The 24,009-nt window shown below is 37.3% G+C and overlaps 2 gene segments (V, D, J or C); both read left to right on the forward strand.

Annotated features, from left to right (window-relative positions):
• Nucleotides 1–933: 933 nt before the first annotated feature.
• On the forward strand, nt 934–23,886 carry LOC124855315. The segment is given in 8 exon segments: nt 934–1,067; nt 1,215–1,508; nt 12,657–12,660; nt 21,028–21,083; nt 22,833–23,168; nt 23,261–23,290; nt 23,418–23,524; nt 23,623–23,886. Coding segments are annotated over 8 exon segments (903 nt in total).
• Nucleotides 15,564–17,871, forward strand: LOC124855312. The segment is given in 2 exon segments: nt 15,564–15,672; nt 15,767–17,871. Coding segments are annotated over 2 exon segments (375 nt in total).
• Nucleotides 23,887–24,009: the final 123 nt, after the last annotated feature.

A 24,009-nucleotide genomic window follows, 5' to 3' on the forward strand; every position in this document is an offset into this window, starting at 1 on the left:
CTTGCTTGCAGCTGTGACTTTAGCATTAGTGCTGTCACCAAAGTAGCTAAAGCCTGGGAAAAGTTGAAATATATTTAGTTATTTCTTCTACTGACAATAAATTATTTCTTTTATTCATATCTTAGGTACATTGGTACATAATAACATTTTTGGGGTTGATTTATTATGAGACTCTTTAGAAGATTTAATATCTGAAATTTATGGGTTATGATTTAGGACCTTTTATGAGTAAAACCTTTATTTGACCTTAACATTATGACCTTTTGCTTGCTGCTCAAAGAGGGGACAGAGGGGGCGAAGCGATTGGCTGAATGTGGTGGTTCATACAGGAAATGCTTCTGTTCTGTAAAACGTCCCAGGAATCATTGTTACAGCTTCTAGAGACGCTGGACCTCTGGTGGGATCTGTTACCTGTTATAGAATAATAAAAGACACAAAGAGAACTAGTCATCTTATGCTAAATCTGCCTCCACAAGCTGGATACAAACTTTCTTGACTATACGTTTTTTAACTTCTACTAAGCTGGTGTATACATTTATAATACAACCCATCTAAACAGATCAGCCTTTCCGTTCTCTACTGGACACCACACTAAACGACTGAGAATAAGGGCCTACTGAATCAATATCTTTAGTTTTTTTGATAAGTTACAGTGTTCAAGTGTTGTTCCCAAAATTAAGAAGATAACGTTGTTATTGAACCTTATATTTACAAACTAATATGCTTCTCAAGGTGCTGTTTGAAGTCAAGTCTATGTTAAACATTTAATACGTGCCAAAATGTATTTTTATAGTGTTCATTAAACAGGTACATCACTGTGTACCTGTAGTAGCTCATTTGATCAGGTGAAGTGGTGTCAAGTATGACAGTTAGCCTTTGGTGTACTGTGGCTCCACCCACATACTGAGTTTATTCTCATTTGCCTCATTGTAGGTCTCACTGGGAGGACAGGCTCAAAACAACTGCTAACACGCAGACATCAACCTCTATATGAACATCAAAATCCCATAAAAAAACTATGAACATCTTCCCATTAATGTTTGCTCTCAATGCTGTGCTGGTTTCAGGTAAACACACTTTTAAAGTTTTTCAAATCCCTATTTTATTCTGCTGCTGTTTCAGTTGTAGATTAAATTATATGATTGTCTTATCTAAGCATGCTCACAAATTGCTCGGTATTAATTTAAACACACTTTACGTTGTCTTTTCCACAGGATCTTCTCTCAGTGATCAAGTCCACCAAACTCCATTTTACATTCAAGCAAGCCCAGGAGAAACAGCCGGAATCAACTGCTCTCACAGTATTCAGAGCTACAACCGAATCCTCTGGTACAAGAGATCAGAGGACAGACAGCTACAATTTCTGGGCTACGTGTATCAGGGCACCAGCAATCCTGAACCTGGAGTAAATATGGTAATGAAAGGGAGTGCAGGTGTAGGCCAGACCTGCACTTTGACAATTAAAGAGCTCACTGTGAGCAGCAGTGCAGTTTATTTCTGTGCTGCTAGTTACCACAGTGCTGCATATCACTGCTGCTCAGTGCAAAAACCTCCTGAATGTTGTTTTTTTTTATCTTTCACAGTATTTTACATGCTCCCTATGCACCTGCATCATTTGCTTAGATAAGACAAAGGGATATGAAATATGATAAAAACCTTTGGATTGACTGTGATACTGAAAAGATAACCAGATAAATTAGCTAGTGACCAGAATCTAATGATATGACAAGTTGTTTTGCCCTACTGGCCCTCACCAGTAACCAGCCGGTTGGAAACTCAAATATCGAATTATTTTCTTATGTGTGAATGCATCATATCTATGCACTTTTAGTTGGCGTAACCATAATATCACAACAGTCCTCGATTTGGAAGATGTGACTGAACGAAGAAGACTCAGTGAGATGTTTAAAGAAATGAAATAGGAGAAAGCAGAGATTTGAGAGGCTGTTTATGAGGCAACCATATTTTTTAAAAGAGGGCTGTCAAACTCTACCACAGATGGGTTCGACACCTTAAAAACTGACTATGTTGCGGTCCAAATCAGATTAATATTTATTCATAAAGTCAAATACAAATATGAATTTAAATAGTCTATCAGCTCATATATTGATACTTGATAACCACAGAACTACTCTCATAATGACTTGAGATTTTCTCCACTGAAAGCTTAAACTGCATAATAATGGAGAAGAAAAAGAGGAGGCATCACATGACACCTGAACTTTGGATAAGGGATCCAACCCCACAATGATCCCTACCAGCTCATTTTAATGAAGAGTTTCTTTTTCTCTCTTAAAGGGGAGGATCTTCTGTGAAGCAACATGTTATTTGCCCCCCCAGATATTCTGCACATCTTTGTTGGACCACATGAGTAGCTTCAGTCATTTAAAGTTCAAACAATGTTGCAGGTTTTCATTGTATTTCTACTCTCTTCATTGAGGATTCAAGGTATATTAAGATGTGTTTATTTTAGAGTAAAATTTGTGAATTGAAACACTTTAATTTTTAGAGCTTAACCTCTTAATGTAAATTTGCGAAATTATGGATAAAAATTCTTGTTAGTTGTTCAAGTTTTCAAGATTGGCTTGAGCAGCATTCTAACCTCATATATTACATTTAATTCTACACAGTTACGTCTCATGTTTAGTACTAAATGACTCATACTATATTTTTTTAAATAACAGATACATCTTATATATTTTTCTTCTCCTCACAGTTTGCTGCCAGCATGTCATCCAGGAGCCTATAAACAGCTGGAGTTTTAAGTCTAAATCAGCTGAGATGAAGTGCAGCCACAAGAAAGATATTTCTCATACTCAGATGTACTGGTACAGACAGCGTCCAGGGGAGGCCATGACCCTCATTGTGTTCACAGCATTTCCTGGGCAACCAGACTATGGGGACAGTCTTCAGACCAAATACTCAGCAGTAAAAGACAGCTCTGGAGCTCTGACCGTGAAGGACTTACAGGCTGATGACAGTGGTGTGTATTTCTGTGCTGTCAGCAAACACAGAGATGGGAGGAGATCTAACAGCTGAGCAAAAACTGACTGCCAATAAACTGTTAATCAAAACTTGCTCTTTTAGAACGTTCCACTAGGGGGAGCTGGGAATCAAGAAATGATTCATCATCCAACATTTCAAATGTTGGATCACATATTCCCTCAAACCGAATGTTCAAGTGTCTCGGAGCAACAGTGTGAACCCCATTTTGGCTGCTAATCAGTCTGCTAGAAATGACCAATAGTGGAGAAAAAGCCTAAGATACTTTAAAATCCAATTATCCATATTACAAAGTGCCCACAAAAGATGTCATCCAGTGGGAATGGGCAGGTTCACCATTCTGATGGTTTGATAACTTTAAATACAAATAAAATGGTTCTACACAATTTACCAACATTTTTAAAACAAAATGTTTAACATGATCAATTCCTTTTATTTCAAACAGAAACAAAACCGTTGTTCCTGGTGCTGCTCAAATAATGATATTACAGTTATAATGATGTTGCTGCTGTTGTGACTGCATATACCTACAAGATTTTGTAGTAGTTTTCAACTGTCATTAGCATACACAATAGTATACATTTTTGCCAATTTGCTCCTCGTAGAGCAAATGGACAAAACATTTAGTAAGTAAGTAAACTTTATTTATAGCACCTTTCACAGCTAAAAATCACAAAGTGCTTTACAGAGTGCAAATAAATAAATACAAATATAGGTTTAATATAATACAAAGACAGTAAGAACAGCTAAAAACAAGACGTAGAACACATGTGCTACTATGCTTTATACTGCTGGAGAAAACGCCAGTCACTCGGCTTCTCTCTCACTCTGGAATCTCATTAGAACAAACAAAAGGCATACAGACATAACCAATAAACCTAGAAGCAGTAATAACATCTGTTTCAGGTTAGGTTTTAAGAGCAGTCTCTTCTGAGCTGGACTGAATATGTTATTACACCACACTGTGGTCCAAGTATCATAAAATAGTCCATGTTCATTTTATGCAGTTCTGATAAATCCGGCAGTTTTCAGCTAAGAAGGTTTGAACTAAATTTAACCTCAACAACATTTAAAAGATAAAATTATCTTTTACACGGAAGGCGGCTGAACTTTGAAAGTCTTTGACTTCCTCTGTCTATATTGAGGGTTTGTTTTTATTCATCACTTCCGTTTCCTATTGAGGCTTCAGTTAAATCTACGCCACTGCCAGCTGCCTATGTCATTTCACTTGGATCTCAAAAAATTTTATCTGGCAAAAAACTACAAAGGATCTGTTCTGAGGTAATGTGCATGGTCAGGAAGCGTTTAATTTACAGAAGTGAAATGAATCATCCACTTATACATGGTATACATAAAAGAATATTAGAATAGAAAAAGCTTAATGTTTCTGTTATTTTTAGGTGATACTCTGGCTTTTGAGGTCCATCACTCTCACTGATCTCATCGTAAATCCTGATGTCAGAGTTGAGATTTTCTGCACCCATGATAAAAGGGACAATAGACTGATGCTCTGGTATCGATGCCCACCTGAAAACACAGCTATGAACCCCATCAGATATTTGCACTGCAAGGACACCATTATGGAGGAGGCTTATAATAAGGATATTACCATCTCTGGAAATGTTTTGGGGAATACGTTAAAAAACTCCTGTTTTATAATCAGTGCTGCAGAGGAAAAGCACAGTGCATTCAACTTCTGTGCGGCAGGCAAAGCATAATGATTAAAAAAAATCCATCTGATCTATGCAAGAACTATTAAATGCTTTTATCATTTGTGGTTTGCAGTCTGTCTTGCAAGCAGCTTTTTTGTGGTAGCTATTTTCGTTTTCAGTGCTTTTGGCGACCCCTAGTGGAAGAATGCAATGAGTCATATTACCGAGATCCATAAAGCCCCACTGATTTACACTTTAAGAGGACATAGCTGTTTTCATCTTCATATTCTGCTCAACTGTGCCATCAGTTGAATCTGATCCTCAATACTTACATCTAAGGGAAATTTTACTCTTTACTCTGCAAGAGCCTGTACATGGTTTTATATGTCATTTATGTTTATTTATTTATATGTGCATCTTCATCTACATGTTTGCTATGTACCACACATGATTTTCTCACGGTGTCGGGTTGAGCAGGACCAAACAGAAACAGGACATCTGCAGGCACGTGGTGGATGGATACATTTGAATAAAACTTAATGAAATGGAAGAAACACGGGAAACTGGGAAACAACAACAGCTGTGACAACAGACCACCCAACAATGAAGGGGCAAACAAAAGGAACTTAAATAGAGTGAAAACAACCACATAAAAAACATCTGAGTACAATCAACAGAAAGACAAACAGGTGCGTATCATGGCAAACATTAAATTGGACGTCTAATGGCTTTTTTCTTTCCACTCCTTGCTAAAGATTTTTGTAATGTACGACTAACAGCGGCCAGTATGGAGGTTATTACTGTTGCCTTGTATTAAGAATGTCTTGAGTTGGAATCCTGGCCTGGGGTCTTTCTGCCTAAAGGTCTCATGTTTCCCCGTACATGAGTGGGTTCTCCACAGGCACTCTGACTTCCTCCCACAGTCCAAAACAACATGCATGCTGGGTTATTTGCCCTTGCAAACTTTTCCCTGCAGAGTGAGCACTTGCATGCACGGTTGTTACTCCCGCGTGTCTCTGAATGTAGCCCTGCGATTGACTGGCGACTTGTCAAGGCTCCACACTGCCTCTCGCCCAATGACTGATGGAGAAAGGCACTGATCCCCTCCCACAACCCTGCTATCCTGTTGATAGATAGATAGATAGATAGATAGATAGATAGATAGATAGATAGATAGATAGATAGATAGATAGATAGATAGATAGATAGATAGATAGATAGATAGATAGATAGATAGATAGATAGATAGATAGATAGATAGATAGATAGATAGATAGATAGATAGATAGATAGATAGATAGATAGATAGATAGATAGATAGATAGATAGATAGATAGATAGATAGATAGATAGATAGATAGATAGATAGATAGATAGATAGATAGATAGATAGATAGATAGATAGATAGATAGATAGATAGATAGATAGATAGATAGATAGATAGATAGATAGATAGATAGATAGATAGATAGATAGATAGATAGATAGATAGAGACTCCTATTTCACAAAACATGCATGTGCAGAGCCATGCTTAACTTTCCATCCATTTCCTTATTATTTACTACTTTCTCTTGCTATGTCATATAAAATCCTTGTAAGATACATTGAAGTTTGGGACTGTAACATTATAAAATGAGAAAAATATAGAAATTATATGGCTGAGAATTACATTTAAAACAGAAACCAGATTAACTTTAACTAAGCCTTTGATTTCACCTGTCTGTATCGAGGGTTTGTGTTTCTCCGTCACGTCCGTTTCCTCTTGAGGTTTCAGTTAAATCCTCGTCACTATCAGGAGCACATTCACTGTAGGATTCCAGTTCCTACAAACTGTCTGTTTGCCCTTGGGTGGAATGTCAGCAAACTCTTAACTTACAGAAATGAATCTTATATTCATCCTCTCTTGCCTTGCAGGTTAAATCATATTAGAAGGCAATCAACTTAAAATGTTCTGCCATTTTTTTAAATACATTACCATGACTAAACTTTCTCTCTTATTTTCAGGTGTCAGTCTGTGTTTTGAAGTCCATCAGTCTCACTCTGATCTCATCACAGTCCCTGGTTATAAAGTTCAGATTTTCTGCACCTATGATAAAAGTGACTACAGAGTGATGCTCTGGTACCAGCGCCCACCTGGAGATACAGCCATGAACCTTATAGGGTATTTGAACTTTAAAGACCCTACCATGGAGGAGAAATATAAAGAGGGTTTCAACATCTCTGGAGATTTAAGTGTAAATACATTAAAAAACGCCTCTCTTACAATCACTGCTGCTGAGGAAAAGCACAATGCATTCTACTTTTGTGCAGCAAGTAGAGCACAATGACAAAAAACACCTCCGATCTTCACAAAAACTGCACAATATTTGTATCATCTGTGGTTTTCAGTCTTCCAAACAGCTGTATTGTGGTTGATAGATGCATGGAGGTGTTTCCTAATGCAATTTTTCAACACCCTTTAAACACATTTTTGTCTTTTATGTGCATCTCTATCTATCTATCTATCTATCTATCTATCTATCTATCTATCTATCTATCTATCTATCTATCTATCTATCTATCTATCTATCTATCTATCTATCTATCTATCTATCTATCTATCTATCTATCTATCTATCTATCTATCTATCTATCTATCTATCTATCTATCTATCTATCTATCTATCTATCTATCTATCTATCTGTCTGTCTGTCTGTTTGATGTCCAGTCTTATATGAATTTCATATTTCATATTTATTTATAGACAAGGTTTAACAAAATGCATTTATTGAATTAATTTATTTATTTATATGTTTTTTCTGTTTTATAGCAAGACAATGTATAATGGCTGTCATTTTTCTGGTTTTTATAGAAAAAGAAACCATAGAGATTAGAGACTGTTTGTTTAAAATGATTAAATGCATTGAAATATTTAGTCTCAATAAGTTTCCAGTTTTTTATTTGCTTTGTGAAGTAAAAAGACTTTTTTGGGGGGCAAGAATTACCAGTAAACATAAACTATAGCAAATCTTTGTTTTCCACGATTCATTAAAACTTTAGGAAACAAAAAAGAATCATATGAACTAGTGTTGATTGTATTTCTCTGCTGCTGATAGCTTTCTGTTCCGTATCCGTAAAATCAGGAAGCAACTTTCAGCATGCTGCCCTCATTTTGTCATGTGACTCTGACATCATTTCCTTGTTCTTCTGCTTGCTTTTTTGTGTGCACTTTGCTTATCACCTTTATCACTATAACTACAACAACATCTGCATTAAAGAAACAAAATGATTTCCATTTTAATTTTCTGTTGCCTTGCAGGTAGTGTAAATTCTTTATTTGTTTAACCGGTATGTACTGTATTTTTGCTGTTTCAACAGAGTTTCTTTCTGTTTCTGTAGTTTTTTCTCTGGGGGTTCATATCCATCAGTTTCCCTCCAATGTCATCCGTAACACAGGGGGTGATGTTCAGCTTTTCTGCTCACATGAAGAGGAGGACTACAGAGTCGTACTGTGGTACCAGCAGACTCCTGGAGAAAAGGCTCTGAAGCTCATCGGATATGGATATGGACAGTTCAGTAACAATAGCATGGAAGAAACGTTCAGGAAACATTTTAAGTTAGATGGAGATTTAAAGGCAGCCAAGAAAAACCTCTCCCTTTCTATAGTTGGTCTGGAAGCCGAACACACAGCGACGTACTTTTGTGCTGCAAGGGAGGCACACTGTGTCAAACATCCACCAGCCCTGAACAAAAACCTCCACCTATGGCCTCATGTTATCTCCTCTCTGAATCTAGGTTAAAGACAGAGCCCAACTACCACCTCACTGCAGACTGCTGGAAATCAGTAGAACTGATCATTTTCCAACCATGGATTTCTTTTTTATTGATTTTAGTGTCCAGCATCAGTCTTGGGTGTTGTCCAGGATTAATGTAGATCTACAATCTACAACGCCGTGCAAAAGTATTCACGCCCCTTGACCTTTTTCTCTTTTTGTCACGAAACAACCACAAGTTTCGAGGTATTTTACTGGTAGTTTATATGACAGACTAATACAAAATTGAGAATAATTTGGAATTGGAAGGAAATGAATAGTGGATTTCAGAATTGTTGTACATGAATATACTTTGACTGAAAGAAATCTGACCCGCAGAAGTAAAGCATCCCCACAGCATGATGCTGCCACCACCATATTTTCCCATAGAGATGGAGTGTTCAGGAGATGGACATTGTTCTGCCAGACAAAAAGCTTAATTTGGCTCCTATGTGACCAGAACTTCTTTCAAATGTTTGTTGTGTCCCTTTGGACTTCTTAACTGTCTGGTCATCTGAAGGCTATCTTTCTTCTTGCCACTCTTCAATAAAGACAGAATTTTCTGTCACATAAAACCCTTAAGATGCTTGTGGTTGTTGCGTGACAAAATATGAAAAACCTCTTGGATCACACAACCTGGTTAATACACTCCAAGGGAATATAGTCACCATAATTTAGTCAACAGGGGGCGTCACAGCTCCTTGCATACAGCTGTTATCATGAGGATGTAGTGTTTAATTTTAATGAGACCAATGCAGCACATTTGACTTGTTTCAGACTCTGACAAACAGCTTCTTCACATCAGCGTCTGGTGATCTCCTCATCTTTGCCAAACATTGTTTCTCTTTTCGTCTATAAGACGACAAACCTTGTGTCCTAATCAGTAAAACTGTGATTTGTGTGATTTCCTTATAAACATATTTTCTGGTGTGTAAACCCATTTTCTTCTTAATAATAATTTTTCACACGTGCATGCAAGAAACATGTTACATATTACAATTTGGCTACGATTTTTTTCAACTCTGCTGTTTGTTTGATGTCAAACATGGATTGTTTTAACACAGGTTTTTTAGATGTTATCGCACAACATGATGGGAAAACATTTTGATACCTTAAATGCTTTGCATTTTCCAGGCATCCTCTTCTCTTACAGATGAAGTGTTGCTGTCAATAAAATCCAGAAATGTTGTTCAAATGCTTCATACGTAATATTAATAGAACTATGAGGTTAGTGTTTGAAAGAGCATGGGTGTCTTTTGATAATTTGAAAGAAGCCGTCAGTCAGAAGGTGGTGAGTCTGATTCCTCGGCACCCACCAACACTTCTCGCCTTTGGGCAAGGCACTAAACCCTCAGCTGCTGTTACAATGTTACATGAGTAAGCAGTGTTGGGTGAATGAGGCTCATGATGTATGATTGCCTTGAGTGATCAGTATGACTTGAAAAGTGCTAAATATCATTTTACCTCTATTCTTGTGATCTCATGAGCTTCATGCATTTCATAAGTTTCACATGTGCATCAAATGCAACCTGATGGGTTTCACATAGGAATTAACATGCTGATTATATGTCATTTATTGATTTCACATGGACTTCAGATGTGTTTAAGATGGGGATCACATGCAATATATTGGTTTAATATGGACATCCCATGTAACCTCATATCATTCTATTCTACATGTACATTGCATATAATCCAATGAGTTTCACAAATACATCACATTTGGAAGCCCATTGGATTTTCCTGGGCATCATATGTAATTACAAGTGTTTCACATGGGCATCATATGTAATCCCATCGTTTTAAAAATTGCAGGTATTTGCGTGGATTTTGCCTGGGTATTGCATGTGATCCCATGGGTTTCACAGGGATATATCATGTAGCAATCCCATTGGTTTCACTTGGAAATAGTCCATAGTTCTATTAGTTTCACATTGACAGTGCATTGTCATGATTTATGTAATGATTGAGTGCAGACAGGAAGATGACAGTCTCAGGTTGAGGTAAAGCTTTATTGAAGGAAAAAGAAATGTATGCATGGACATCATGTGCATTTAGTGGGTTTCACATTCATATCACATGCAATGAATTTGTTTCACATGGATATCAAATGAAATCCTATGGCTTTCACCTGGGAATTTACATGTTTCTTACACATTACTACATCAAAATGTTTCAAAACCACATATTCCCACATGAGAAACAAGTATTTCACATGTCTCTCATGTGATTTCAACAAAAGAAACTTAATTTTTTCCAAATGGAAGGCTCGGTTTAAAAGACTTGAGATTTTGCGAATGGGAGTAAAATACTTAACTTCCTGTGGCAACTGATCATGTGACTTCATGGTTTGCTTCTGTCAAGCAGAGAAACAGTTTCATCACCTACTTCATTCAGCTGAAGGCAGATCACCACTGACATGTTTGTGACTGTCGTTTATCTTTCACTTTTGATAAAATCAGGTAGATGATTTATGAAAAATAGTAGGATACTTGAGATCCAAGAATTTATTTTATCTATGAGTTAAACTACATTGGTTTGTTTGAGGATAAAACACTCTGAAACTTTACTCTTTGTGTGCTGCAGGTTTCTCTCTTGTAGTTCTTCAGCCTGGAGATCTAATATCTCGCCCAGGAGTCACAGTGACGCTGGAGTGCAGAATGGGAACAGGGTACAGCATGGGCAGCCAAACCATGCTCTGGTACCGACAGAATTACCATGGAGCCCAAATGGAGTTCATCCTCAAAGAATACGAAGAATCTGTTGGACGTTTCCGGTCTTCGATTGAGACCTCAAAAAATCTGTTTTCTCTTCAAATCCCAGAGTTGTCTCTGAATGACAGCAGCATCTACTACTGTGCTGCCAGTCACAGTGAAGCATACAGATCAAACACTCATACAAATAACCAGACCGTCTGTGGTACACAGACAGGAAGGAGCTGTGGCTTGTTTGGTATTAAAACATAACAGCAAAGGCAGCAAAAATGCTGGAAATAGTCATCATCACATATTTTACATTTTTGGAAATAAAATATAGTTCTACATGGATTTTAGATATTTACTATAACAGCAAAAAGGTTTTTTGTGGTATATAACAGAATAGAAGTGACGCTCACAACAGAATTTGAATAAAACAAAGTGATTACTGGAAATCTTTTAAAAGAATTGGTCTTTTTTATTTGGGTTATGATATACTCTAATGAGTACAGCCCTGGCTTGGAAAATCAGGATGTGATTCTCATGAGAAACCAAAGCAAACTGTTCTGAAAAGGAGAATGAGCAAAATGCAAAAATGTAAAACTTAATCCTAAAGGGTATTATGGCAGAGAGTGGGTGCCTGATGCATCCTGGTCTAAAAGATATGGCTCTGCATGTAAAACTTTGCCAAATACTCCAGTATGTTTCTGTATGAGATTTATTACAAGCTCTTGCAAAGGTTTCGGTAAATTTCTTCTGCTTTAGGTAAACAAAGCTATCCATATACTGAACTATTCTTTCAAAGTTGTTAGAATTAACATGATAAATCTTTTATAGGCTCTCAACGGAGTCATTCAACATTTTTCAAATTCATATCATAAAATAAAATAATTGTAATTTTTTAAACAAAGTTTGAAACTATGGGCAGATGAAGCAATGGAGGATCCCCAGTGGATCAGATCTAGATGGACAGTAGACACCCAGATGTTTTTTCCCATCTTTGCCACAAGATATGTTTTCAGTTTTCATATATTTTCATATCTAAACACAGCTTAAAACTAGAAGATGAAGGTGTGATGTTTTTTTGCTATTAAAAAAAACAAACGCAAGACGTCTCTTAACAATTTAGGGAACAAGAATGAAGAATGTCTTATTTCAATTCAGAGCACAAAATGTAAAGAAAGATAATGCATCGAAGATGGCAATCTTTAAATGTAGTAATTGATAAGTTACTAATATGAATTTGTGTCCTAAAAAGTCTAATTAAAATATACTATTGTACTTATCAGTCTAAAGATTTGTACCAAAAAAATTCTGAATTGTGTATTCTTCTTGTCAGGGAGCATTGATTGCATATTCTGATAGAAAGAAATTAGAAGAATATATTTTAGAAGTTTTCATTCATGTTTTTATGCAATATCTGCATAGAATATCTACAACAGGACTGCCGACCTGTCCAGGGTGTACCCTGCCTCTCCCCTAATGACACCTCGTTACCCTCCAAGGATAAGCAGGGTGACATGGAGAATGGATAGATGGATATCTACTGCAGAAGGGCACCAATGGTGCAAGGCTTTTAAAAGTAATTGTAATGGAATGACATAAACAAGTCCTGCACAGTGGTCAGAGGGATTTTAAGCCATTCTTCTTGCAGGATAGTGACCAGGTCACTACGTGATACTGGTGGAGGAAAACGTTTCCTGACTCGCTCCTCCAAAACACCTCAAAGTGGCTCAATAATATTTAGATCTGGTGACTGTGCAGGCCATGGGAGATGTTCAACTTCACTTTCATGTTCATCAAACCAATCTTTCACCAGTCTTGCTGTGTGTATTGGTGCATTGTCATCCTGATACACGGCACCGCCTTCAGGATGCAATGTTTGAACCATTGGATGCACATGGTCCTCAAGAATGGTTCAGTAGTCCTTGGCAGTGACGCGCCCATCTAGCACAAGTATTGGGCCAAGGGAATGCCATGATATGGCAGCCCAAACTATCACTGATCCACCCCCAAACTTCACTCTGGGCATGCAACAGTCTGGGTGGTACGCTTCTTTGGGGCTTCTCCACACCGTAACTCTCCTGGATGTGGGGAAAACAGTAAAGGTGGACTTATCAGAGAACAATACATGTTTCACATTGTCCACAGCCCAAGATTTGCGCTCCTTGCACCATTGAAACCGACGTTTGGCATTGGCATGATTGACCAAAGGTTTGGCTATAGCAGCCCGGCCGTGTATATTGACCCTGTGGAGCTCCTGACGGACAGTTCTGGTGGAAACAGGAGAGTTGAGGTGCACATTTAATTCTGCCGTGATTTGGGCAGCCGTGGTTTTATGTTTTTTGGATACAATCCGGGTTAGCACCCGAACATCCCTTTCAGACAGCTTCCTCTTGCATCCATAGTTAATACTGTTGGATGTGGTTCGTCCTTCTTGATGGTATGCTGACATTACCCTGGATACCGTGGCTCTTGATACATCACAAAGACTTGCTGTCTTGGTCACAGATGCGCCAGCAAGACGTGCACCAACAATTTGTCCTCTTTTGAACTCTGGTATGTCACCCATAATGTTGTGTGCATTTCAATATTTTGAGCAAAACTGTGCTCTTACCCTGCTAATTGAACCTTCACACTCTGCTCTTACTGGTGCAATGTGCAATCAATGAAGACTGGCTACCAGGCTGGTCCAATTTAGCCATGAAACCTCCCACACTAAAATGACAGGTGTTTCAGTTTCATTGTCCAACCCCGGTATATATATATAAATATGTGTATATACATATATGTCTATATATACACTACCGGTTTCAAAAGGGTTAGAACACCTTTCTCACTTAATGGGTCTCTTTATTTTCATGACCCTACATTGTAGATTCTCACCAGAGACAACAAACCTGTGAATTAACACACACACATGGAATTATGTAGTAACCAAAAAGTGTGAAATAACTCTAAACATTTTTATATTATTACAAAATAGCCACCCCTTGCTTTGATCTCTTAGCATTCTCTATTCATGAGGTGGTCACCTGAAATGGTTTTCCAATATATATATATATATATATATATAGTCAGTCATTTTCTACCGCTTATTCCATAGTGGGTCACAGGGAAGCTGGTGCCTATCTCCAGCAGTCTATGGGCAAGAGGCAGGGTACACCCTGGACAGGTCGCCAGTCCATCACAGGGCAACACACAAACAACCATGCACACACTCATTCATACACCTAAGGGCAATTTATAGTAATCAATTAACCTAACAGGCATGTCTTTGGATTGTGGGAGGAAGCCAGAGTACCCGGTGAGAACCCACGCATGCACAGGGAGAACTTTCAAACTCCATGCAGAAAGACCCCGTCCAGGAATCGAACCCAGGACCTCCTTGCTGCAAGGCAACAGTTCTACCAACTGCACCACCGTGCAGCAATATACACATATATATATATATATATATGTATATAAATATATGTATATATATATATATATATATATATGTATATACACACATATATATATATATATATATATATATATATATATGTGTGTATATATATATATATATATATATGTGTGGAATCGAACCCAGGACCTCCTTGCTGCAAGGCAACAGTTCTACCAACTGCACCACCGTGCATCAATATACACATATATATATATATATATGTATATAAATATATGTATATATATATGTATATATATATATATGTATATATATATATATACATATATATATATATATATATATATACACACACATATATATATATATATATATATATATATGTGTGTATATTGCTGCACGGTGGTGCAGTTGGTAGAACTGTTGCCTTGCAGCAAGGAGGTCCTGGGTTCGATTCCACACATATATATATATATATATATATATATATATATATACATAATATATAGGCTTTTGAGTCTACAAGGTATAAGTTGAGGTTTATGTTGTTAGGTTATGATAAAAGGTTGTAAGCAGTACCTTCTTACCTACAGAAGACTAAACTTACTTATTCAGTAAGAATCCAGACTGAGGGTGAAGCTGAAGCTAACAGCTACACTAGGAGGGACAAACACCAACATCGACCTTTACTCTCATAATACAACTCATCAGCTAATCTGCATTTATATCAAAGATGCCAAACGTTTTGCTGCAGGTGAGATATTAACTGGTTATAAACTTTGACCATAACCTCACTTCCAAAATCAGGAACATTAACTTTAATGCAATGCCTCAAGAAGGTTTTGAAAGTGATCTGAGAGGTCTTAACAACTCAGTTCATACCGTTACATTTTTCATTACGTCAGGTTACATTTTTTAATCTTCAAGAATCTAAGTACTATCCCTTTAAGACAGTCTGTTTGCCTCTAGAAGAGCGCAGCAAAAGAGAGAAACTCGTTCAGATCTTCTGTATGGAGGAAGGAGGAGGGTCAAATCTTCCTTTTATTATTTTTATTGTAGAAGAACAAATTAAAGTAGTGCCGTTATGAACCTGGTTTTTATTGTAGTTTTATTCTTGCCTGGTAAGAAACCTACTCTACAATAAATGAACTGCATCATATTCTCCTTATTAATCATAAACTATATATTTTATGGTGTTTTTCTCTTGTTTTCTAGAGTTCTCAGCTGCTGCTGCTAATATTCACCAGCCTCCATCAGTGTTCATCAGAGAGGGAGAGCAGAGTGTGACCTTCCACTGTCAGCAGGACAATGATCAGCATTACTATATGTACTGGTACAGACAAGCAAGCACTGGAGAAATGGAGTTGGTGACATATTCTGCTGGTAAAGATTTATCGAGCATCGAAGCTCCTTTCAACAAGTCCAAGTACACCATGACCCGTCCAGAGCTGCTGAGAACCTCTCTGCAGATTCACCCTGCTGAGGCCGGAGACTGTGCTGTGTATTACTGCGCATCCAGCCGCACAGTGCTTCATGTTGCCTCAGCTGCTTAACAACAACCTCAGAGGATAACAACACAAGGATTAGGAAGTGGTAGTGATGAAAAGGTTTAACATGGATAGATAGATATATCAGTGTGACATGAAGTATATTTTGAAGAATCCAGGCTTAAAACAAAGTCAACCTTTAGAAGCTTGTAGGATCATGGAATAAAACCTTGTTCAGAGCTCAGTCATGCTTCCTCGAAGCCTCAAAGCTTATCTGTTCAGATAGCAACGCAGGTGTCAGCTGTGTACAGTTTTCCCTTTATGTCATAGTATCCTAAATTGCTCCTCATGTCTCTCTGTGATTCTCTCTCCACATTTGGGTTTTGCTAGGATCCTACATTGCCCTCAAAAGGAAGTTACAACGAGCATCTTATACTGACCTCTACTGGTTTATTATGAAATTACAAATGAATCATTTTATGAAACTCCAGACAAAGATTTAAACAACCAACTATTGTACTATTGATGAGTTAGAATTCATCTCTATAGATGTTCAAACTTTTTCACGATAAATAAACCTAAAATATGCAAAGTATAATCTGACTTTTATTGATACTGTATGCCAAAACTCTTTAGTGATACTGTAAGTGTATGTTCATTTAATATATTTCCAATGCTTGAAACTTTACATCCAGTATGCAGTAGTGTATGATTTTCAAGTGAAGGGAAAATAATACTTAATTTTTAAATTTTTCTCAACAAAAGCTAAAAATGGGGCCATGTATGTGTATTATTCCCCCTTTATTCTGGTACCCCTTAGTATGCGGCTTTACGTGTTTTAATTTCAGTATAAATCTATCAGTTCTGTGAAGCCCTCCATGGTTTGTTTGAGAACATTAGTGACCAATTTTCACTAATGAGCATTGTGATGAACACAGCAGACAGGTCAGGGAGACAGTTTAAAACAGTGTTATAAAACAACATCTGAAGCTTTGAATATCTAATTAATCAGGTAGCCAAGACGCACACCACAGATCTGGCCTTTGCATAAGGATGGCAAGAATAAAACGTCTTGGTTGAAAGTGGATGAAGTTAATCAGGGTAGAAAATGTTTTAGAGGCTGCAAAAGACTTAGAGCTAGGGGAAGGGGTTTACATTCCAGTAAAACAAAATCCCTAAACATGTTTAGATCAATGCATATTCTTGAGTTTGAGATAGACCCAACGTTAACCTGCAACTTTTAGATTGTATTTCAATACTGACAACATTTGGGTCCTTTTGATCCTACAACCATTTCTTTTAATAACGAATTAGAAATCATAAGCTCAACACCTTTGTACTCATCATCAGCATCAGTGGATGTTTCTCTCTGCTGACTGATTGGCTGAAGAGCCGTGACCAGCAGAGATGTCACTTCCTGCCAGTGGCTCCAAACTAACAAAAACAAACAGCAGTTTCCTCCTCTCTGTTCTGCCTTCTTTTCTTAGCTGTCACAGAAATAGCAGCAGCCAGCTACAGGCGTCAGTCAGCCCGACCTCCACAGCTGCTCCCACAGAGACACACAAAGATGGAGGCTGAGATATGGAGAGGCTGGCTGGGGGAGGCAGAGAGGGGGGAGAGACAGAGGCACCAGGTTTTTGTGTGATGCTTTTTCATCGTGGGGACAGGGGGCCACGGTGATACAATCCTATAGAGCCGCCGTACAAAAACCTCCTCCCATTAACATCCATTATGTAGACGGCTGAGTGGATCTCAGAACGCCTCAGAGAGCAGGAAAATGAATCATCTGCAGGTGGGCAGGATGGTGGCACAGCTAGGGATTAAAAACTGATTTAATATATAGAATCTGTATCAGAAACATGTTTTATAAAGAGATGTTTGAGTTCATATGTGGAGCATTTGGATCATGTGTTTCTCATCTTCATAAATCACAACTTCTTTAAACATTATGAAGCTCATCCTGCATGTTTAACCCTACCTGATAATCTGTGTTATTAGAGTAGAAGATTCTGGAACGTTTTTGGACTTTTTGGTTGAGAAGATGTTCAGTGTGACACTGGAACTGAAGCTTACTTTGGAAAAGGAACCAAACTCACCGTTTTGGGTAAGTTGGACTTCTCTCATGTTCAGTTCATCGAATTAGATTTAAACTGAAGTAATTCTTAAATTAAACTAAAATAAAAATTGGTTGAGTATAAACATTGTGACATATTGAGCTGTACTCAAACCACTGTGAACTATGGAGAACCTGCTTACTTTGGCCGAGGAACCAAACTGACTGTTTTAGGTAATTATTTCGCTTTAATACTGTGTTCTGATAGGTTACACTTAATAAAGTCTTAAAGTTGACAGTGTGTATCCATAATAGATATTTTAACATACATCTGATAGTTAAATAAGTTTGTGTTCAGTATTGCTGCACTGTGATAATGCTGAAGCTTACTTTGGAAATGGAACAAAACTAACAGTTTTAGGTGAGTAACTTTAAAAAAAAAATGAAACATATCTCCCCAGTTTCAAACTGTAAAGGTGCTTAAATAAGCAGCATATATGCAGGTCTTTCTAGTTAAAATTATGCCCAGTACTTTATGATATGAAGCTGAAGCTCCGTGCAGACAGAGAAGCCTATTTTGGACAGGGAACAAAACTGACTGTTCTGGGTGAGTAAAGTCTGAACAAAGTAAATAAGAGTGTTGAACTGATGCTTCGATGAATGATTTGAGACTTTCTGGATCAAATTTACAACCGTTGAGCTGTTTTTGACAAAAACCCACTTGTAATAGTACAAAAAATTGAAATATAACTATGGAAAAGCTGCATGTTGGAGAGTTTTACTCACTGATCCTGTGCACTGTGCCACTGGTGGTTTTGAAGCTTACTTCGGAGGAGGAACAAAGTTAACAGTTTTAGGTAAGAGAAATAAAAATATGCATATTATTTAGACATGTTTTTAAAAACCCTGAACAAGTAGAACAAATATAGAAAGATTTTCAATCAAAGCTGAGTTGCTCTCGAGCTCCTCGCTATCTGAGCTCAATACTTTTTGCTCTGAACTTTAACTGCTGTGCCAACTATGAAGCCTACTTCGGCCAGGGAACAAAACTGACTGTTCTCGGTGAGTAAAGCATATAAATTTGATTCCTGTAAAAGTAATCAAAGCAGTTCTTATACCCTGTAAAACCTTTAGTTTTATTTTAAATTGAATAGTAATTTTAAAGGTTTAAAAGCTTGTTTTGTGGTAAAAATGAAGAGCAATTTCAGAGAGAAAAACAGTACAAAACTAATAACAAGAAATGCAGCAAAGAAAGAAGAGCCCAGGGTGTTTTAAGCACTGAATGTGTGCACTGTGACTCTGGTGGTGCCGCTGAAGCTTATTTCGGAGCTGGAACAAAGTTAACCGTTTTAGGTAAGAAATCCACTCAAAAACAGCACGGAAACAAACACAGCTGAAGATCAGCTCATACTTTACTTCATAAACTCAAATAGTGTCAGAAAGGAAGTAATTTCACAAGACAAAATGACTTTAAAAACCTGCTCTATGAGCTTTCCCATTTAGTATTTGGCTAATTGTAAAAGAAAATTTCATTCCGTGCAAATTTAAACTATAGAAGAGCAAAGGAAAAGCAGCCTGTAGAGCTATTTTGAGCACTCATCCTGCTCACTGTGACAGTACATCTGAAGCTTTCTTTGGTGGAGGAACTAAATTGACTGTCTTAGGTAAGAAAATGTTTCATTGTCTAAATTACAGAGTAAAATTACATGCTTCACAACTTGACTGGTGTAAAAGTGCAAATATAACCTCAAAGCTCTTAAAATGCTCATGCCAGGTCTAATAACATTGATCCCAAATGATTGCCAAACATTTTGGAAAAAGAAATATTGCATTATTATGTAAAAACAGGTTTAGAGAGTTTCTCGACAAGTATTAGATCAATAAACAAGTTGGCAGTGATCTGAAGGTTTTACAATTCAAGCTACAGGAAGAGTTTGTGTTACAGCCTGGAGTCTCTGTGCTCCTTCGGCAGTGAAGCTTACTTTGGAGCTGGAACTAAACTCACTGTTTTAGGTAAGAGAAAACAAAAATATAACCAAACATCAAACTGAAAGAAGCTCTGTTTCTTGGTCATAGCCAGGAATCATTTGGATCACAGACACCTGATGTGTTGTAGAGTGTAGAAGACATTTTGTGTGAATAAAATGCTTTCCACGCTTTCCAGTCAAAGCTGTGCAGCTACTAAATGTTTGGCTCAAAGCCCAGATTATTAGACTCTCAGCCCATTTTTATCAGCTCTGTCAAACACTGTGACTCCCAGTCTGAAGCTTACTTTGGAGCTGGAACTAAACTCACCGTTTTAGGTAAGACTGCAAAGATTGGAAAGGGATAAAATCTTTAGTATTGGAATGTGTTTGCAGAGTTCTTTCCCAAAAGGACCAGAAATCCATTAGTTTAGCCAGATTACAAATAAGACTCTTCTGTATAGTTTTCATGCTGCTCTGTGCTTGTTTGGACAAAGGAGTTAGTTTTAATTAGAAAGGCAGAAGAAAAGGCAGCATTTAGTTCTCAATGCTAACGGCTTGTGCAGCTTTTTCTGCAGCCGTTTATCAGTGTGAACCAGTACGACCCTGCTTACTTTGGCCGAGGCACCAAACTCACAGTTTTAGGTAAGAAACCATGAAAAATTCATTTATTCTTTATTGTAAAATAATTTGAAGATTAACAGAAAAGAAATGTTGAGCTGGAAGCTTTTAATGATAATAGGGGCATAGGTCTATGGAGTGCTGGTGTAGAGCCATGTGTTTTTTGTTGACAGGAGGTTTTTAATCTGTAAGCTTTACATCAAATCAAAATTACAGACTCATAATAAGTCATTTTCAGTATAGTTGTCTTGATGCTGAGTTTGTGGTTCGGTTTTAATGAAAGGGACCAGGAAATGTAGTCGGTTCTCAGTGCTGACAGCTTTAGCAGATTTTTCTGCAGCTGTTTATCAGTGTGAACGACTACAACCCTGCTTACTTTGGCAAAGGCACCAAGCTCACAGTTTTAGGTAAGAAAACAAGAACTCTTAATATTTTTTTTCCTATAAAATTCACTTTGAAGAAAATTACTGGAAAGGAAAAAAGCTGCAGAGGTCTGTGGAGTATAAGTTCAGAGAAGTTAATTTGATTTCGACCTGTAAATTTTGAATTATATCTTCTCAAAGAGGCCATAAACTTAAGTTTAGGATCGTAACAAGTAAATAGTACTTCTGGCTGCTCTGTGTTGTTCAGTTATGGTTACAAAGAAAAGTCAGCGTTTGGTCTCAGTGCTGACGGCTTCAGTAGCTTTTCCTGCAGCCGTTTGTCAGTGTGACCAACTACGACCCTGCTTACTTTGGCAAAGGCACCAAGCTCACAGTTTTAGGTAAGAAAACAAGAAACAGTTTACTGCTTTGAGCTGCTTTGAAGTGATTTCTCTGAATCATGATCAACCTCTGTAAATAGTTAATTTGTGAATTAAATATAAAAACGTGTGACTACAACTGAATGTAATCTACGGCCAGATCTGGTGAACTGGTAATAGACTTAGCTGGTAGAGAGCTGTAAAGATTTGGGATTTTGTTAGTGATGTCCGACAGCTGAAAAAATAACTAACATCTGTTTTCTAGTGGCTTAATAAATGTGGATGAATTGTACTGCTGAAACATTACGTTTTAGCGATCCTCAAACCTTTTGGTCTGAGCCGTTTTTTAACTGCAACTGAGCATTGTGCTCGAGCTCATATCCTGCTGAATTTGGAGAAGGAACCAAAGTAACAGTCCTGGGTAAGATCATCTAAAAAAAACCTTTTAAAAGATTAACTAGGTGGTAATCATGTATTTGGTGCACTGGTTGTGTTCATGTCATAATTCTGGGGTTTGTCTATTCAAGACTATAGAGAAAGGTAATATCCTGTGCTTACTTTGTCCTCTGTTGCTTTTGCTTCTGTACCATTTGCATTTCTTTACTTTTTTTTTATTACTTAAGAGATTTCAAATAGACATAAACATCAAAAATCAAAGCAAAACTTAGACATTAAAGCCAAAGTAAAAAAAAAAAAGAACCAATTCAACATGTGGCAGCAGAATACACGACAAATGTTTAGAAGCAACTTCAACCTTCTGATCACAATGCCAGTAAAAAAGAGTTTTATTTACTGCATGATCACACTTTGCTTTTATTGATATGCATCTTTTTTCTCTTTTGAACTTCAGGAATTAATTGACATTACATCTATTGAGACCATTGCTGAATAAATGTAAACAGCAGAAAAGATGGGCTTTGTTTTAGAGATGAGAATATTCACAAGAGTCCCAGCTTCAATGCAAAAGTCAGAAAACAAATCACACTTCGGATACCGTATATATGTCATACTGTAGTCATAGGCAGAGGTTACTTTGAAGAAACCACGATGAAGCAAGACATTCCCAGAAATAGGATAATTATAGTGAAATGTATTCAGTGAAGTTACTCTTTATGTAATGATCATGTTTATTTTGTTGTAAAGTATACCAATGAACTAAACATATGAGGGCAGAGATCATAGTCCAAAGTTATCAGCTCTTTTTAGGAACAAGGACCTCTTTATGGGGCTCCCTCATTGGGCCTGACAGTCTATTATTAGTACAGGTTTTGTACAGATGTTCTGTTGTGTGTTAACATTAAAAGGTGATAACACTAAAGATATAAACATCCCTTCATTTACATACAAGTTTACATATCCAAATATTCAGATTTTGGAGATTTTACTGAATGAATTATTTTATCTCTTTGTTCAGATCCAGAAATTGAAGTGAAAAAACCAACAGTGAAAGTTTTACATCCGTCAGAACAAGAATGCAAAGACCACAACGGGAAGAAGAAGAAGACCCTGGTCTGTGTGGCCTCTAATTTTTACCCAGATCATGTCAGCGTGTCCTGGGAGCGCAATAACCAGAAAATCACTGATGGCGTGGCAACTGACACCGCCGCCAAGAGGCATGGAAGTTTTTACAAAATCTCCAGCCGGCTGACGGTCCCTATCAGAGAATGGCTAAATTCTGGAAATGAGTTTAAGTGCAATGTCAGCTTCTTTGATGGATCCTCTACCAGTTATCACAATGATACCATTTTATGTATGTTCCTTTAACACACAGCTATCCTAAATAGACTATATTTAGTTATATTTCTCAACGTCTAATTATGTCCAACCTCTTTATTCTTCCAGCAAACACAACAGACACAGGCATGTCTCGAGGTAAACTGCAACATTTTGCTGCTCTTCACTTTTAAAGCAAACATTGTTTGCAGCATGTCGATGGCATTGAGAAAGTCTGAACTGTTCTGTTCAGTTTCCTTAAACAAAACATTTGAACTCCCTGCAGAGAACTACCTGAAGATCACCCAGAACGCCAAACTCTCCTACAGTGTCCTGATTGTGAAGAGCTGCATCTACGGAGCCTTCATCTGCTTTCTGGTGTGGAAGCTTCAGGTCTGTCCAAAACAACCCTGCTGGTTCTGATTAACCATTCTGTAAGCAATACAAAGAGCTTCTGAAGCTGAGGGAGAATATTTTTATGTCTTTTTCAGGTAAAACATGGAAAGCAAAACAAGTGAGAGCTGAGCCGGAGTTTTGATTCCTCCTCCCTGTACATAATAAACCTGATCTGCTGTTATTCTGTATAGCCATGCAAATAAATTACCAATAGTATTTTTTTTTCCAGATACTGTCTAAGTGCTTGTTTATCTTCATATGCTCTTTAACAGAAGTGTTTTAAATAAATGTCATGTGTGTCCGATTTTCTCAGTAGTTTGTTTGGAAAATTAATAAAAAGACATCATTTGGGTCACAAACTTGATTTTTTTTATTATTAAAACTACACATTAACAAGAATGAGTTTTTTTTTTAATCATAAATAACTCAAACAGCAGAGAATTTGGCTGAAAATGCAATTCCTATACTGACAACAACTGTCA

Source organism: Girardinichthys multiradiatus, chromosome 19 (genome assembly GCF_021462225.1).
Source record: "Girardinichthys multiradiatus isolate DD_20200921_A chromosome 19, DD_fGirMul_XY1, whole genome shotgun sequence".
In the NCBI taxonomy this organism is placed as follows: domain Eukaryota; kingdom Metazoa; phylum Chordata; class Actinopteri; order Cyprinodontiformes; family Goodeidae; genus Girardinichthys; species Girardinichthys multiradiatus.